The sequence below is a fragment of the Sorex araneus genome, chromosome 2 (assembly GCF_027595985.1).
Source record: "Sorex araneus isolate mSorAra2 chromosome 2, mSorAra2.pri, whole genome shotgun sequence".
Taxonomy (NCBI): Eukaryota; Metazoa; Chordata; class Mammalia; order Eulipotyphla; family Soricidae; genus Sorex; species Sorex araneus.
In genome coordinates this window covers 197,771,195-197,790,152 of record NC_073303.1, presented here as the reverse complement: position 1 = coordinate 197,790,152, position 18,958 = coordinate 197,771,195, and the positions used below count along the sequence as shown (strand labels likewise).

The following is an 18,958-nucleotide window of genomic DNA, read 5'->3' as shown; positions in this document are numbered from 1 at the left end:
AGGAAGGTTTAGGGGTGGGGCTGGCGGTGACGAGATGTCTCTAAGTTCGGAGCTCAGCCTGTTTGTTGGAGGTCACGGACCTGGCTGCTACTTAATCAAAAGCAAGGAGCCAGCTCGGGCTGGGGGAGAGGGAGGGGGGCAGAACTCAATGGGAGGGAGCAAGGGACAATCACGGAGCACACACGTCACTGCACCAAGAGCAGCGCCCACACGAAACAGCGAGATGAAAGAAAATGACGCTGATTCTGTGGAGGGGCCCAGCAGTCAAGGACAGCCGCTCCCCGGTCCCTCCCTCCCCGCCGCCGCGTGGGTCACCAGCTAACCCTCCCGCCCACCTCTGACGCTCGGAGACCAGCAGCGGCCCCCAGGTGCCACAGCAGGCGATAAACGAAGAAACGAGCTCAAGCTTTTAGAGTCGTATTTATTCCCCTCATCATGTTATTTCTCGCTTAACACAGTGGTCTTAAAATTGTTATTTTTTTTCACGGTGGGATGGTCTGAATAGCTCTGCCAACCGAGGCAGCTCTCACACGGTTTGCTCTCCCACATGGTGTTCGAGCGTTGCTGTCGGGCCCCAAACCCTCACCGGCAAGGAGCTGACGCTAATGAAATGACACCAAGGAGGAGGCCCTGGTGCCATGGATCGCAAAGCGTTGTCCTAAGCAAGTGGCTCCCTAGCCGAGGGGGCGGGTGGGGGAGGGGGACGGGGACTGAGCACTAAAAATACCTCTGACAACTCAAACGCCACCTGTAAGACACTCTCAGGGAAAGGTCAGGCTCATCAATGATTAATCCAGGATGCTCGAAAGCGAGACAACAACATGCAGGGCTACGAGCTGGGGAATTTCCTTTACTTCTTCTTCTTCTTCATAAAATACAGCTTCTCCTCCAGCGGGACGGGGACGATCCCCGCACACTCCCTCACTTCCTGGGTCAGAGGGTGCTTCACGATGCTGGGTCTGATCACGTCGATGTCGCGAGACAAGTGCTCCATGATGCTTTCAACCATGGTGGTTGGCGCGTGGAAGTCCACCAAGAAATACCTGCAAGTACAGGGAAAGGGGTCAGTGCCGACGGCGGGCCCTGCAGCCACGCCACTCTTCCGGGTCCGGGTCCTCACGGCGCCCCTCCCTGGAGGACAGTGCCACACACCTGCCGGGCCAGCAGTGGCGAGGGGGTGCCAACCTCTCCTGCCCGTGACACACTGGAGAAACTCTGCAGTCAGCAAAACGGGACACACACACACACACACACACACGCACGCACACGCACGCACGCACGCACGCACAACCGAGGGGATGCCAACCTCTCCTGCCCATGACACACTGGAGAAACTCTGCAGTCAGCAAAATGTCACACACATACACACACACACACACACACACACACACACACACACACACACACACACACTGCGATGTGACATTTCCTACAGCAATGAGCCCTGGCGAGTGGGACCAGGAGCTACACCTGCTGTCCCCCCAAGGCTGAACTTTCCAACCGGGCTGTGGATTTCTTGCGTGGAAACATCTAGAAGGCCATCAGCCAGTGGCCTGCTCTGTTTTCCACAAGTGACTTCCTGTCCCTGAGCAGGGTTCCCAGGCCCCCACTCTGCACAAAAGGAAGGGCATGAAAAGGGGCCCATGTCAGGCTGGAGTGATAGCACGGTGGGGAAGGGCATTTGCTTTGCACGTGGCCGACCCGGGTTCAATTCCCAGCATCCCATATGGTCCCCTGAGCACCACCAGGGGTAATTCCTGAGTGCAGAGCCAGGAGTAACCCCTGAGCATCGCCAGGTGTGACCCAAAAAGGAGGGGAGGGGAGGGGAGAACAGGGGAGGGGAGGAGAGGAGAGGAGAGGAGAGGAGGGGAGGGGATTAGGGGAGGAGAACAGGACCCAGGACGGCTGAGAGGACCCTGCAGTCAGACACAGCTGACCAGGGACACAGACCCCCACGGGAACCTGGCTGTGAGGACGTGTTCTCTGCCTCTGAGGCAGCAGAGATGGGCATCTCTCGAGGCCCCCGACTCGCCCGCCTACCACCTGCAGGCCCAAGGACCAGGGGGGGCCCCACATCCACCTCCCTCCGAGCCCAGGGTGCAGCCTCCGTGGATGTCCGTCGCAGCGTGGAGGGGACCCTCCTGCCAACACCCACTCTACCCCAGTGGCGCCTTCTCCGAAGCTTTATCCCCTCCAGGACTCCTCCCACCCGCTCCAGAGCAACCACCCCCAACTTGCCGGCCCCGTCCACGGGCGCCGTGTGGACCTGTCCACTGCCTGACTCTCGCCACTGGCATCCAACTGCCTTGGAAGGAGGGGTGCGTGCTCCCCCGGCACGCCAACACGGAGGCACAGCAGAGCTGCGGCAAATGATTGATGGCAGCGGCGACAGCATGAATGGCGGGATTCTCATGGAGCGGAGGGAAAGCCGGACTGGAAACTCAGCCACGAAAGGAAGTTGGGGGCGGGGGGGGGGGGGTAAAAAAAAACAAACAAAAACTAAAAGGCTAGCGTGTTGTGCAACTTCATACAAAGAGCCTCAAAACTGTTACGCAAACTTTCTGAACAGCCATTTACCCTTAGCCAAGCCTGGCGGGGGTGGGGAGTCGCTCAAGTGAACCCCAGGAACAGGACAAGGACAGGAGCGGCGGGAGCTCGAGTGACTGCTGGTGAGGGCGAAGCGGAGACTCCGAAGGGAATGACACCGTGCTGGGGGGGTCACCAAGAAGACGCCACGGCCCTGGGTGTGTCTGCGCCAGATCACCAGGTCAGCACTCGGGGTGTGAAAACCAGGTGGGAGTCACTCGGCGGTCTTGGGGTGCAAGGTGGAAACACCCTTCCCAAGAGTCAATGATGGGCATCTCTGCAAGGAGACGGGGCCGCTAACGCCACCACCTGGGTCTGGCCTCCAGAGACACCCTACCCCAGAGCATGGCTGCTCGCAGGGCATGAGGAACACAGACTAAGGCCCCCCTACTCGAGGGCACAGAATGAGTCTCAAGATATCTAAAGGATGGCAGGGAGACGGCACCCCTCCCCGGATACACGGCAGACCTGGGTTCGAGTGCCAGCACCCCATCCGGTGCCCCAGCCTGCCAGAAACAGTACCAGGAGTAAGAAGCCCTGAGCACTGCTGGGTGTGGCCCCAACACAAAGAAATAAATAAAAATAAACAAAGACATAAATCTAAAGGGATTCGAGTACTAGGGGAAAAAAAACTGTTGGAAAATCTCCAAATACTTGAAAATAATACATAAGTATAAATAAGATATGGGTCAAAGAAAGAGTCAAAATGGAAATTATGAAGAACTTTGAATGAACTGAAAAATGTAACAAAAATTGGAGGATGCCACTAAACAATACCCAGGGGGCGGGGCAATATACTGTACAGCAAGGAGGGCATCTGCCTTGCACACGGCTGACTCGGGTTCGATCCCTGGCACCCCACAGGGTCCCCTGACCACCACCAGGAGTAGTTCCTGAGTGCAGAGCCAGGAGGAAACCCCTGAGCATCACTGGGTGTGGCCCAAAAAAACACAAAACAAAACAGAACAAAATAAAACTCAGCAGAAACTTATTTCCACACCTTGTAAGGTCTCGAAATCAACCATCTGAGCAAACAGTCTGCGCTTCCATTCTAGGAAACTAGAATAAAAAAGAAGAGCAGAATAAATGGGAAGAGAGGGGAAGAGGAGGAGAGGAAGCGGGGAGGGGAGGGGAACAGCCGAAAAACGCCAACACTTGAAACTCACTCAGGAGCCAGAGATGCTACTGGGCTGAGTCCGAGGCCCTGGTCACTACAGGAACCGCCAAGCACCTCCGAGGGCCTGAAGCCCCTGAGCACAGCTGGGGTGGCCCGAGGGGTCCCAGCCCCACAGGGAACTCAGAGCTCGGCACTCTCCCAGGCCCCGCTGCCCGGGAGTGAATGGGACCATCCTGACCCCGACCCCAGCCCCCACCGCTGCTGGGGTCTCCTGAGTAAGGTCTGAGAAATGGATGACTTGACTAGCCCTTTCTTGTTTAAATAAATTTAAGCTGCCGTGAAAAACCTTCTCAAGGAAGAAATCCACAGGCCCAAATGGTGGAACTGACGAAACACCACCCAGTACTGAAGACAGAAATCCCACTTCTGACACAAGGGTCCAGAATCTAGGAAAGACCCTCTAAGCCTGTTCTTGCAGGCACTACCCTGATCCTAAGACCAGAGAGTACACAAAAAAGAAACAAACAAAAACAAAAATGAGCAATCTTTTCATGAACATAAATGAAAAAGTTTCTACACGAGACTTTAACAAATTGGCTAGTATCAAATATGACAAGGAAGCATCAAGATCAAGTAGGATTAATCCCACAAATGCAAGACTAGCTTAGCATTTCAAAATCAAGAACGTAAGTCATCATACCAACAAACGGAAAAAAATAAAAACTTATGTAACTTATCGAACGCAAGAAAGAAAATATCCCTCTAATCCAGATAAAATTCCCCCAGCAGAGATGGATTAAAAGAACCCATTTCAACCTTCTAGGGGTCACATCAGAAAACCTACAATGAACATTATACCAAGTGATATGTCTGAATGCTTCTCCCTATGGAAGGAGAATTAACAGGGTCTCTCTCGCTGTTGCTGATCTACATTTATTTGGAGATTCTCACCAGAGCACTAAAGAAAAAGAGAAGTAAAAGGCATACAAATGCACCATAAAATAGCATAAATCTGCATTTGTAGGTGATACTTTTGTGTGTATATTTTTAAAAAAAATCAAAAGACAATTTTTTTAGTGTGTTCAGCAAAGTTGCAAGAAACAAAAATCAACTATATTTCATATACTAGCAACAGATAATCTGACCCTAAAATTACATACTGCTAAACAAGCAAATCTGGCAAAAGGTACATAAGATCTATACTAAGAACAACGCCCTGTGCCAGGAAACAGAAGGCTTGCATAACTGGAGACAGACCATGTTCATGGATACAAAAGAGCCAATTTGCTTAAATGTCAATTCTCATATGGATACATAGATTCAAAACTATCTCACTGAAAATCCTAGAAGACCTACTTGAAACTGACAACTGATTCTCAAGTTCAAACAGCAAATCAAAGGACCTAGTATGGCCAACACTGATTTAAAAAAAAAAAAAAGTCGGGAAATTAAAGATTAAAGAGATTAAGATTTCAGGATTTACTATGAAGCTATGGCAAAATATAATTAAGCTGAAGTTATGGGCAACTGGCATGGTATGGTGGTCAAAGAAAGACACACAAACATGAACAGAATCGGATACAGAGTGAGGAACTCCATGCTGCTGGTTTTTGATGAAAGTACAAAAAAAATTCAGTGGAGAAAGGGCAGTCTTTAATATATGCTGCTGGAACAAAGTGATATACATATGCAAAAACTTGTTTGATTCATATATGAAACACAAAAACTAACTCATATGGAACATGGATCTTTATGTTAAAGTTATAAAACTAGAAGCAAACACAAGTGAAATCCTGGACCTTGATTTAAGGAAGATTCCCTGACACCATCTCCGTGGCAAAATCTATAAACTTAACAGAATTAGCACTGTAGCACTGTCGTCCCATTGTTCATCAATTTGCTCGAGTGGGCACCAGTAACATCTCCATTGTGAGACTTGTTGTTACTGTTTCTGCCATGTTGAATACACCACAGGGAACTTGCCAGGCTCTGCCGTGCAGGCAGGATACTCTCAGTAGCTTGCCGGGCTCTCCAAGAGGGGTGGAGGAATCGAGCCCAGGTCGGCCATGTGCAAGGCAAATGCCCTACCTACTGTGTTATCAGAATTAATGATCAAAATTAAATATCGCTCTTTGAAAGGATAAAATGGTAAGAAGAGAGGACTAAGATCGCTCGGGGGCAGAGCACTTGCCCATCCCCAATGAAGTCTGTGGGTTCCATCCCCAGCACCACACACACAAATAATAAAAGACTTGCCACAGACAAAGAATTTGCAAATCACATCTCTGCCAAAGGACTTGTATCCATGATATAAAAAAAAAAAACTCTCAAAATTTAATTTTAGAAACACAATAACTAGGCATGAGATTTGAACAAGCTTTTGATGAAAAGATAATACAGTGGCAAAGCGGCACATGAAAAAGATGCTCAGTATCACGGGGAGATTAGAGAAATGCAAATGAGAAGTAGAGAGAGGCAGGGCCAGAGGAGTGGGCAAAAAAACAGTCACCAGACGGACCGGTGCTGGGAAGAACGAGCAGGAACTGGCATCTCGTGCACTGCCCAGGGGGCAAGGTGGGCCAGCACAGCCCTTGGGAGATGTTGGCATCTTCTTAGAAAGTCCCCTGCCGCTATGATCGAGTCGTTCCACTCCTAAGTGTTTCTACAGAAAAATTCAAGCGTTGAGTCCCCACGACTTCCTGCACCTGAAAGCTCACGGCTGCTTCAACCGTGACCACCACACAAGCGCCACCACGGGAGACCCACCAGCGTGTTAAGCTCACAGGTATATCCACGGAACAGTGTCGTTCTCTGAACGAGAGGTGCAGCGCCTGAGTGCAACTCTTTCTACAGGAGACGCGTCTGAGAAGTACATGGGGCCAAAGGAACAAGAGGGACAGCCCATAGAAAGAGTTCCAAGACTGAACAATGACAAACCCTTGGCCTTGAGTGCCAGAAGCGAGGTCAACCAGCAGAGGACAGAGAGGGGGCGGGGGGGGGGCAGGGGGGTGGGGTGGGGGGAGGCTGGTGGGGAGGAGGAGGCGGAGCTAGAAGTAACATAAGGACATGGGGCGGGGGGCGGGGGGTGGCGACGACAAAGGGTCTTAGGCCCTTTGGTGGTGGTAAGATGCAGGAACTACATCAAAACCATAAGCATTAACTAACGCGTAACCAACCGCATTACGAGCTACAATAGTGATAATAAAGCCGGAAATAAATAGGAGAAACTTTTGAAAAGACTGGAAAGAAAGAGTAGATCCTGTCAGAGTCAATCTAACCAAGGATTCTAGGACTCAAGAAAAAGAATCTGCAGTGGCCTGAGGTCAACTGGATGGAAAAAAAAGTCACAGGCAGAAGGAAACTTGTGGGTTAACCAAATTGTTCCCTCGCTTGTCTATGGTGATTCGATGTGCAGTACATACGTGGATCTTTATTAAATCGCACACTTTAAATATGTGCCTCAATAGCGCCCCCGTAAGACTGATGTTAAAATGACACAAAAGTATCATAAACCCTAATGCCCGCTGGTCTGGGCAGGAACACGCCACGCGACACACAGCCCGGGGATCTGCCTCCCCATCCAGCCACCTCCTCTTCCACGCAAGTATGCATCCCGACCTCCTGCCAGACCACCCGGGATGGCGGGGTACGCCCTCCACCTGCCTCCTTCCACCATGCTGACCTCTGACCCCACAGGCAGCCCCTGCCGCCTCTTCCTCGGGCCTGGTCCAAGTCTTCCTCTTTTTAAAAACATTTTTTTGGCTTTTTGGTGTTTCTCTCAACAGGTAGGAGTCACCGGGCTGACCGCGAGGCCATGGCAGCTCTGCCCACTCCGTTGTGCCCTTTAGAGAGAGCGGGGTACTCGGAGGCTTGAGAGAGACATGCACTTCGGGAGTGACGGCTCATTACTGCAAGGCGGGTCAGCCTTATATGCTCAAAGGGGCAAGAAACAAGACACCTTACGGGGGCTTCCAGAACGCACTGTAGCTCTGTCGTCCAGTTGTTCATCAATTTGCTCAAGTGGGCACCAGTAACGTCTCCACTGTGAGACTTGTTACTGTTTTTGGCATTGAATACGCCACAGGTAGCTTGCCAGGCTCTGCCGTGCGGGCAGGATACTCTCCGTAGCTTGCCAGGCTCTCTGAGAAGGACGGAGGAATTGAACCCGGGTCAGCCACGTGCTAGGCAAACGCCCTACCCGCTGTGCTATCACTCCAGTACAAAATAAGAACAAGGGGGCTGGAGCGATAGCACAGCGGGTAGGGCATTTGCCTTGCAAGCGGTCAACCCGAGTTCGATTCCCAGCATCCCATATGGTCCCCTGAGCACCGCCAGGAGTAATTCCTGAGTGCAGAGCCAGGAGTAACCCCTGAGCATCGCCAGGTGTGACCCAAAAAGAAAAAAAAAAAAAGAACAAGGTAAAAAAGGATGATAATTAATTCCTTTTGGCTGGGGTCCCCTACACTGTTTTACTGAGCTCACACTGACGGTGGAGAGGGACCGTCACCGGAAAGCCAAAACGGGAGCTTCCGGGGCTACCACTCGTCCCGTTGGGGTCAAGTCTTGGGGGCTCAATCCTCACTGCTAGCTGCCCCCAACTAAGCCTCGCAACGTCTCCCACATTTGGGGGTCACACCTGGTGGTGCTTAGAGGTTACTCCTGGCTCTGTGCTCAGGGATGACTCGTGGTAGTGTCTGGGGGAGCCTCTGGCATGCGGGTGGAGACCCATGTCCTCAACCGTCCAGCAAGGCCTGCGAGCCCGGTGGCGTGCAGGAGGCAGGGGACAGGACCAGAGGCCAGATGCCTGGGACACGTTTAGGGAGCGTCGGGGAGCTCTCCACGGGGCAGTGCTCCTGCTGTTCTCCACAGCCGGGGGGGGAGGGGCAGGGCAGGTGTCACTGAGGAAAGGGACACACGGGGGCTGTGTGAGAAGACGGGGATGGATGGGGGATGGATGCGGGTGTAGATAGGGGAAGAGATGCACAGGATGACACGTAGGGAACACACGGGGGTATAGCACGATGCATGGGAAACCCCTGGGACGACGCCTGGGACCACCTCTCGGGCCCTGGGCGCCCCGTCTGTCCTTTGCAGGTGCCGTGTGCCTGGGACTCAGGGGGAGGAGAGAGAACAGAGAGACCTGCAGGGTCAGGGATCCTGGGGGCCTGGGCCAGATGGGTGCCGGGGATGGAGCACTGTGCGCAGAGCTCGTCCTGCATCTGCTGGGACGGCTTCAGCCTTTCGCCCAGCCCCCTGGCTGTGGACAGCCTCGGGCACCTTGTGGAAATTTCCAGGGACCCGAGGAACGTGGGGGTGGTGGCAACCTCGGCTCACATGAGCCCCGGGGCACAGATGACCAGAGGGTGATAAGCACCAAGTGACTGTCACCGTGGGCACGGGTCCATCTGCGTCTGGGCCAGCGCTGGCCCTGGGCTGGGGGCGGGGCGGTGCCGGGCAGGCCGGTGGGGGCGCCACGTGCCACGGCTTCTCTTTGTCCTGGCGCCTCCCCCCTGTGCTGGCCCTGGTGGTCTCCACGGCCCTCTCGGGCTCCCCTCCCCGCTCCCCGGCAGACCCAGGACGTGGAAACTGGCCAGTTCAGGCCAACAGACACTCCAGTGGCCGTGTCTGCCTTGCGCGTGGCCTACCCCAGTTTGATGGCCGGCATCCCGTGTGGTCCCCACGAGCCCCGCCAGGAGGGATCCCTGAGGCAGGGAGAGCCCCCGAATGAGAGGAATATGGCTGAGAACACACGAAAGCCCCCAAAGGGATACGCTCAATCCTGGCCTTCTGGAACAGTGGCCAGAGAGGGGCCAGGCCCAAGGGCTGCCGGGCCAGCAGGAACTCGGGGTCCCAGAAATGAAGGTGGGCATGCACAGAACCCCCGTACGCGCCCCGCAGGGAGCTCTCCGGAAGGAACCTCCGCTTCTAGGACCCAGGAACATGAGTGACACGAAGCTGAGGCCACTGGACCAAAGTTCATCCCCGGTCCTGGCTGGGGGCAGTTTTTTCTGTTCCTTATTTTGTGGTGCTGAGGAGCCCGCCCAGGCCTTCACACAACCAAGGCCTGTCCTCAGCCACAAGATGCCCCTCGGGCCCTTCCCGTGACTCCATTTACCAAAACTTTACAAAGCAACGTTATTCACTGCAGCTGCACATGCATACAGCATACACACACACACACACACATACACACGTGCACACACGCACACATACACACAAACACACATGCACAGGCACATGCACACACACGCATGCACACACACACACACACACACATACATGTGTACGGCTGTCCCGTCCACAGGTGCCCTTAGGATGAGACAGATGCTTCCCAACCGAGTAGAGAGCAGACGTGCCTCGCCCTCTGCTGTGGGGGTCCCGCCCGACTGCTCGATGCCCCCCGACATGCACTCGATGGTGTCCGGGACTGGCCGCAGCCTGCCCCACTCCGCAGGCTGCAAGTGGGCTGATCTCCTTCGCCAGAGGGAGGACAAAGGCCCCGGGGCTCCAGAGCAGAGACCCCTCCCCAATCATTAGGCCTGACAGCCCCATTTCAAAGACAACATGAGCCCCCCCCCCCTCATCCGACCCCTAATCTACCTTCTTTGAGCGAACAGACACCACCCCCGCAGCTACTTCTGCTTGCTGAGGTGTCCTCCCCTCCCGGGCAGGTGGGACAGGGGCTCCCTCTACGGCCCTGCCCCCTTGGGTGCGGAAAGGAATGGACCGGGGCAGACTCCAGCAGGACAGTCCAGAAAGGCGGTGGTGACGGTGACGAAAGCAGGTCCCCGGGGGGGAGAAATGTTCTCCAAGAAGCCACTTTTCCCCACTTCCCACGAGGCCACGTCAGGGAGACACCGCCACAACTGCAATGGGTGGGTGGGGGGCTCTGACCCATGGGGGGCCGGGGCGGGGAGCGCTGGACCTGCTCAGAGCCTGGCCACGCGGCACCCGGGGGCTCAGGTGGGAGGGGGGTAGGGCTTCAGAGCCCCGTGGCATCTCAGGGCAGCAAAGCGTCACCCTCCGAGAGGCTCGCTGGGTGGATCCCAGCTTCGGGGAACAGTCTGCCCAGGGGAGGGACATCAGGGGGCCAGAGGGTCACCTGAAGGCTGAGCCACAAGTGTGACCCCCCCCAAAGGGTGTGTGTGTGTGGGGGGGGGGGGAGTGTCCACAGCTTCAGGGAACAGTCTGCCCAGGAGAGGGACATTAGGGGGCCAGAGGGTCACCTGAAGGCTGAGCCACAAGTGTGACCCCCCAAAGGGTGTGTGTGTGTGTGTGTGTGTGTGTGTGTGTGTGTAGGGGGAGTGTCCACGGCTTCAGGGAACAATCTGCCCAGGGGAGGGACATCAGGGGGCCAGAGGGTCACCTGAAGGCTGAGCCAAAAGTGTGACCCCCCAAAAGGTGTGTGTGTGGGGGGGGGTGTGCGTGCACGCACACACGCACGTGTGTAGGGAGTGTCCACGGCGCCAGCGGGTCTGTGGGCAGCAGTCAGCAGCTGGAAGGCCACGCTTCTCTCCGTCCCCCAGGGCAGCACCCACTCTCCTGCGGGCCCTGGTCAGGGCAGGCCGTCCCAGCGAAGGTCCGAGCCCTGAGGCGCCTTCCCCTGGCAGCCCCGGGTTCCCCAGGGCCTCCTGCTCTGGGCTCGAGTCCCGTGGCAGCACCAGAGTGCAGGCCCCCCCCCCAGGCCAGGCCCCCCCAAGGTGCCGCCCCAGAAGAGACCGTGCCCCCACAGTGCCCGGGGCCCCTGTGGCCAGGCTCTCAGCCCTCCGCTCCGGGACTGTCCCCCACGTGGTGGCCTGGCCTGGCGAGCGTGGGAAGGGCTGAGCTGGGCTCCGGGCTCAGCCGCCGCCCCCCGCCCCCCCTCCCGCCCCCACCTCCCCCTGCGAGCCCTGCCGGAGGCTGGGTTAGGCTCTTTGTGTCACACACTCCCTCCCAGCCTCCCTTCCCCCCTGGCAGACAAGTGGAATTTTCCAGCTCGGGGCTCAGGGTGGGAGGGGGCGGGGAGGCAGATGGGGAGGGGCAGCCGCGTCGTGGGCACCCCTGGAAAGGTGGGAGAGATTCGGCCCCCGGAGAGGAGAGAGAGGACTTGCTGGACGGAGCCGACAGCCCCGTCCCTTTGTCTACCTGCTCTCGGGGCCACTCTCTGACTCCCTCCGCGCACATCCTGGGGTGCCGGTGCCCAGAGGGGGGAGGGGATGAGGGCTGGCGGGGGCTCAGACGGAGAAGCCAGCGAGGAGGGGGGAGCCTCGTCCCCCTGAGAGCACCAGGGCCAGCGCCAGCCCCGCCGAGTGACAAGCAGGGAAGCGAGTCAGTAAAATTCCACTGATTCAGCCCGAGCCAGTTATTTTTATCATCCCGCTTCCCCGTAAACAGAAGGGCATCGCGCACGTGGGCCTACGGGGCGGGGGTCCGCGCCAGCCCCGAGACGGAGCCACTGAGAGGAGCCACGCAAAGCGCCGACCCCCACCTGCTGTCTAGCGGTGCAGAGGGGCATCCTGGCTCAACCTTCCAACCCCATCAGGGGCTCCTGGCACAGGGCACAGGCGCGCGCGCGCGCGCACACACACACACACACACACACACACACACACACACACACACGGGCGCCCGGTCCTGGAGCACGGGCTGCGTGGCCTTCCAACTGTCCCACGGCTGCCCCGGAAAGCCAGTACCTCCTGGGGGAAGAGGCATGCAATCTGGGAGGGCAGCCAGGAGACAGCGGCTGATGTGGGACCCAGAGGGCGGGCACTGTCACCTCTCTCCCCATGGGCCTTCCTGAACCCCCGCCCTCACGGCCTCACCCACAGAACGGATGAGATGGGGCCCCGGCGGCGGGGCTCTTCCAAGGCTGCCCAGCTCGGAGCCAGAATCGAGGAAGAAGAGTCTCGGGGGCCTCTAAATTCACACCGCCCAAGGGACAGCTGGCAGGGAGCAGGCACAGCCCCGTCCTGATAGAGTGACCCTCACCCACCCCACCCCAAGCTCCACGGGGAGGCTGGGTGGAATACACTGCAGACAGCTCTTGGAACACTTTTTTGGTTTGGGTTTGGGGCCATACCTGGCTCGTGCTCAGGGATTACTCCTGGCTCTGTGCTCAGGGCTGACTCCTGGCTCTGTGCTCAGGAGTCACTCCTGGCTCTGTGTTTAGGGCTAACTCCTGGCTCTGTGCTCAGGTCTCACTCCTAGGGGGCTCAGGGGGCCATCTGGAGTGCAGGGTAGCAAACTAGCTGAGCCTCGTGCAAGGCAGGCGCCCTGCCCACGGTAAAATGGCTCCAGCCCCTTTCGTAGTAACACTTTGAAACGCCGCCCAGCTGCGGAGAAGTGGCCCGCCCGGCTTCTGTGCATCACTCCGGGATCCTCAGGGATCCTCGTGGGACAAGTGAGCTCACAGATTCACAAGTTTCTGGAGAGAGAGAGAGAGAGAGAGAGAGAGAGAGAGAGAGAGAGAGAGAGAGAAGTAGCAATTGGCCAAGTTACTGAGCTGGGCATATAACGACCACATGTGGTGCAGAGGGCACACATCTGATACACGGATGCACACCAGTGACCCCTTCAAGACGCTGGGACACTTTCTGCCCTCACCTTTCTCTGGGCGTACCCGGGCTCGTGAGCAGCAGGGCAAAAGCAGACACCCCGGCACCCGGAAGTGATTGCAGCAGGGAGGCGGGTCCAGTCCAGTCTGGGCAGGTGACCTGCAGGCTGGGCCCTGCACACGCCCCCTTGTGCCCCACATAGTCAAATCCTGGAGACCGGGGAACCTCACAGTCGCAAGCACCCTCCTGAGGGCGGGAGAGAGCACTGTGGGCTGGAGTCTGGCGAGAGGCTCGGGTCGCGTTGCCAGTACCGCATGGTCTCTTGAGTTCTGAGCCAGGAGTGGCCCCTGGGCACCACCCTGCAGGACATCACCCTTTTCTTCTTCTGTCAAGTGCAAAAACCACACACACACACACACACACACACACACACACACACACACACACACACAATACAGATTCCCGGGATGCCCCGGCTCCTTCACGAGCTATCACCCCCCCCACCCCCCCACCCCCCGCCACACCGACAGCCCGGCCTCTAGAGGAATCTGCAGAGACGCCAAACTGCAGATGCTCCAGGCCCTCTGAGGCTGGGCTGAGAACTCTGGGGTCTTCTCGGAGCGGGAACAGGCAGAGCCCCCAGCCCTCTGTGCTTCTGGAATCCCCGGCGGCCACGCCCACCTCCCCCAGCCTCCCCCAGTGTCGACTCATCCCGGTTCTACAGATCCCCCAGTCTCTGACCTCTGACTCGGACACCTCCCAATTCCTCCACGCTGAGGCCGCATTCGACGGGAACACACACCAGAGACCCCTTCCCCGGTGACCCTCCAGCTGGCATGGAGGGAACAGCACAGAAGCCATGTACACGCAACCAACAGCAGCAGCAGCAGCAGCAGCAGCAGCAGGAGGAGGAGGAGGAGGAGGAGGAGGAGGAAGGCCCAACTCGAAACAAACAGCTTAGTATGCCCTTGGAGTTAGCAGCCCCGGTGGGATACAATTCTTATACTGAAGCTTTTTGTTGTTGTTCTCTGGGTGTCACACCCGGCAATGCTCAGGGGTCATTCCTGGCTCTGCACTCAGGAATTACTCCTGGCGGTGCTTGGGGCACCATATGGGATGCTGGGGCTCGAACCCGGGTCGGCCGCGTGCAAGGCAAACGCCCTACCGGCTGTGCTATCGCTCCAGCCCCTCCTGAAGCATCTTTGACATCCTTTAGCCATTCGGCTGTCACAAGCCATGCATGGAACAAATCACTGCTGGTGCCTGCTAAGGGGGCAAGTTTTGGGGGTGTGGCTGGGAAAATGGGGACCAGGCTGGAGGGAAGGCCCCTCAAGTGGGGGGATTGCTGCCGGAACAGCCAACGCCCAAAGCAACTGACTATGAACAACTCGGTAAACCACGGTGTATAAATAAATATTAAAACATATATATATGCTAATAAAAGTTCTTAAAAGTGGGGGCTCTTGCACCCCTCACCCCCAAACCGGTGCCTCTCCAAAACCACAAATGCATGTCACAGCCTAAATCTAGGTCTGCTCAAACAGCGCCGCAAACATCTGAAATGCCACACCGGACAAGGTGCAAATCCCCTGTCCCTTCTTCATCACTCCCGGGGTGCGAACACACCCAGGGCCGAGCACTCAGGCCACAGAAGACGCTGACTGCGCGTCTCTCACCCCTTCACCAAACCAGCCAGACGCCTGGTACAAACCCCTGTGGGGTGAGTGACTGGGGGGCCGGGCGGGAGCCGAGGAAACTTCGTCTGCCCTCCGCCTCCACTGCGCAGACCACCAGCCCTCACTGCCGTGGGGGGAACCCGCCCAGCCCCACTGCCACAGGGCACAGAGCGGAGGCTCCGTGAAGACGGCCGGGGAGGGAGGGCAATCGGAACAGAAGGAGGTGTGGTGCGGTCAATGAAACTGGTAACGGAAGATGCGTCGTCGCTGAAAGGCGTCTCGCCCGTTTATCGGCTAATGTGCATTAGACGTCTCTAGAAGGGATGAGATGATGTAAGACTTCTCACAGCGTGCGCGCGCGCACACACACACACACACACACACACACACACTCTACTTCCAGGTGAAGCATATCCATATGACTAGTGATTCAATGATCACCCTTGGGGAAGAACATAAATTTATCACAGAAAAATAAGCTTAAAGCAGCTAGGGGGTTGGGGGGGATGGGACAGTGGTCAGAGCGTTTGCCTATGCATGCTGTGGATCCGGGTTCAATCTCCACCACCCACAGTGTCCCCAGAGCCCCCCCAGGAATGATCCTTGAGTGTAAAGCCCGGAGTCAGCCCCGAGCACGCCAGGTGTGGCCCCAAACAGAACAAAATAAACCAAAAAACCCAGGAAAAAAACAAATACAAAACATGAGCTTGAAGTCCGAATTCCCTGGCTCCTGGACACTGGAGCCCCCGTGTGTGTCTCCGCCTAACAGGTCCACGCAACACTCCCGGGGACACTGCTCCTCTCCCTTTCGGGGAAGCCCGGGGGGAGAAGAGCCACAACCACGAGCCCGACGTTAGGAGGAGTGATGGGACAGCGACACGCGCCCTGGCAGGCCCTGGAAGCTGGGGCGGGGGCTGTCGTGGCAGCTCAGGGCCAGGGGCTGGCACCACCTGCCCACCCCAGGACATCAGCACCACCTGGCTGGACGGGGCAGCCCAGAGACCAGACATGAGGCTGGTCACACCGGCCTGGGGCAAAGCCAAATCCCGCACCTGGGGAAGGGGCTGCCGGGGGCCCGGCCAGCACTGCCCAGCCTGGATGTGCATGATCCCTGGAAACACAACAAACCCGTGACTCAGAGTCCTCCTCGCCTTCCCCCCAGCCGCCGTGTGGGTAAGGCTCAGAGACTGCCTGGTGACCTCCAGCCCCCCTCCCCCAAACACGGCCAGCCGAGAGGCCTCCCACGTTGCCTAGCAACGCCTCCCACACGCTCTTCAGGGGTTACTGGCAAGCAACCAGGGGAGCGATCAAAGGACTGAATACGCACGGTGGGCCTCGAAGGCCAAGGACTCCCCCCACACAGCATGCACACACTACTCGCTCGCGTATACACACATGCATACACACACATGTGTGCACGCACACACACATGCACACACATCCTCTAACCAAGGTGTGCAGTGTGACTCTGCTCAGGCCAGAGCCGAAGCTCATCTCAGCACCAGCCGTGAGTCACAGGCGCCCGTCCACAGAGCCCAGCTGCAGCGCGCCCACCCGCCCTCCCCGTGCAGAGCCCCCCGCCGCAGCTGGACGCCTGCCCTGCGTGCAGAGTCCTCTCAGTCTCAGGGTCCTCCTGGGCCTGTAACGGGCAGGGGCTGGGTGCAGAGCCACGTCCTGAGACCAGCGTCCAAGGCGCTGCAGTCAGAGCGGAGAAAGGATGGGGGGCCTAGGGGGGCGGGGGGCGGGCACAGTGGGGAGCGGCACCTGAGACCCCGGCGCCTTCCGCACCAGGCTGACACCAGCTTCCCGTGGTCTCAGTCCCGACCGCCTGCTCCCTGGAGACACAGCGACATGAGAAGGTTCTTCCTTCCAGCCCAAAACCCGGGTCCGACAGAGGCGCCGTTTGGGAGGGCAGAAGCTTGGAACGCACCAACTAACCGGCCTCCCCAGAATTTCTAGAAGGCGCGGTGCTGCTACCCGGTCAAACCCTTGGTGGCCATACGAGAAAGTGGCCGCGTACGATTAGGGTGGGGTGGGGCGGGGAAGCGAATTACAAACCGAAACGAAATCATGGGGGGCCGGAGTGACAGTACAGCAGGGAGGGGTTTGCCTTGCGCGTGACTGACCCAGGTTCAATCCCCAGCATCCATATGGTCCCCCAAGCACTGCCAGGAGGAACCCCTGAGCATCACCGGGTGTGACCGCCCCCCCCCAAAAAAAAATTTCACTGAAACGAAATAGGTTCAGTGGAACAGGGAGGCCTTTCCCTCAGTGAGGCCCCTCAGGCTCTGGCTGTCCGTCCACTCTGCCTGAGGTGGGAAACTGCTACTCCCCAGGGCCGAGCGAGGAAGAGGCCCGCATGTCCCTCACGAAGACAGGACATGACCCGGGACCAGAGCAAAGTGGCCCACACTCCGGCAGCTCAGGGGCCCGGCGCTCCCCGCCTGCCTGCCCGCCTGCCATCTGCACCCTGGGATGGCGGCTGCACGGGCCGGGCCAGCTCACGGTCGGTTCTGGGTCCCACCAGGCACATCCAGCATCGGGCTGGCAATGACGGTCACTGTCAAGGGCAGGCGGGGCCTTCACAGGGCCGGGCGAAAAGGGTCTTTCTTTTTGCTTAGAAGTGGTCATGGAGAGTGTCATGCTAAGTGAATCAGAATCACAGAGAGAGGGACAGACACAGAAGGACGGCACTCATTTGTTGGATATAAAATATAACATGAGACTGACACCCAAGGACAGTAGACACAAGGGCCAGGAATATTGCCCCATAGTTGGCAGCCTGCCTCATGAGTTGGGGGAGAAGGCAGCTGGGATAGAGACGGGGTCACTAAGGCAATGATGGTTGGAGGGATTGCTCGGGATGGGAGATGTGTGCTGAGAGTAGATAAAGGACCAAACGTGATGGCCTCTCAGTATCTGTGCTGAGTACGGGGGAAAGTGTCTGCCATGGAGGCAGGGGGAGGTCTGAGATGGGCAGGGGGAGTATGCTGGGGACGTTGGTGGTGGGGAATGTGCACTGGTGCAGGGATGGGTGTTCGATCATTGTATGACTGAAACTCAAACATGAAAGCTTGTAACTATCTCACGGTGATTCAATAATTAAAAAAAAGAAAAGGGCCTTTCTCACGAGGGGGGTGACCAAGCCACTTACCCTCCCCGGCTGTGGCGCTGGCTGTGAGCACGCATCTTGTAGGGGAGGGCGCGCTCGCCCAGGTTCTCCAGGGCCCGCACGACGGCCCCCCGGTCCAGCAGGGCTTCCAGCGTGCGCTTCAGGGCCGCGGCCGTCTCCGGCTGGTTTCCGTGGTCCGTTTTCATGAACGAGAGAGAGAGAGGGAGAGAGAGAGGAAAGGGAAAGAGTGAGAGAAAGGAGAGGTAGAGAGAGAGAGCAGAGGGAGAGAGGGGAGGGAGAGAGAGATAGGAGAGAGAGAGGAGAGAGAGGAAAGGGAAAGAGTGAGAGGAGAGGGAGGGAGAGATAGGAGAGAGAGAGAGGAAAGAGAGAGAGGAAAGGGAAAGAGTGAGAGAGAGGAGAGGGAGAGACAGCAGAGGGAGAGAGGAGAAGGAGAGATTGGAGAGGGAGAGGAGAGGAAGAGAGAGAGGGGGGGGGAGAGAGAGAAAGAGAGAGAGAGAGAGAGAGAGAGAGAGAGAGAGACCACGTTAGGATCAACAAAACCCAAACAGATCACTTCCCGATGATCGCGTCCCGATCCTAACAGCTCCATTGGCAGAGAAGGTCAGGGAAGGAGTGACATGGGGGTGGAAGGGCTCAAAAATTAAAATGGAGACAAGCCATCTGCACGACCACGTTCCCTACAGCACCATGCACAAGAGCCAAAGGCTGAAAGCAACCCAAGTGTCCAAGCGTCGGTGCTAGATAAAGAAACTGGCATAGGCATACCATGGAATATTACTCGGCCTTGAGAAAGGATAGAGTCATGAGATTTGCTGCGATCGTGCTGAATGAAAGTTGGCCAGAGGGAAAGAGACCAAAACAGAATAATCTCTCTCATATGCAAGATATAAAGAAATGTAGCACTGTCACCCCA

General features: G+C 57.1%; 1 protein-coding gene across 1 annotated transcript in view; it reads right to left on the bottom strand.

Moving 5' to 3' along the window:
* Positions 1–401: 401 nt before the first annotated feature.
* Positions 402–18,958, bottom strand: part of MRPS6 (mitochondrial ribosomal protein S6) — a 68,473-nt gene continuing 49,916 nt past the window's right edge. The window contains exons 2-3 of the mRNA XM_055124994.1: positions 18,067–18,206; positions 402–1,043 (exon numbers count right to left, since the gene is read on the bottom strand). Coding sequence (XP_054980969.1) covers positions 851–1,043; positions 18,067–18,206 — 333 coding nt within the window. The 3' untranslated portion in view covers positions 402–850. The remainder of the gene's footprint in view (positions 1,044–18,066; positions 18,207–18,958) is intronic.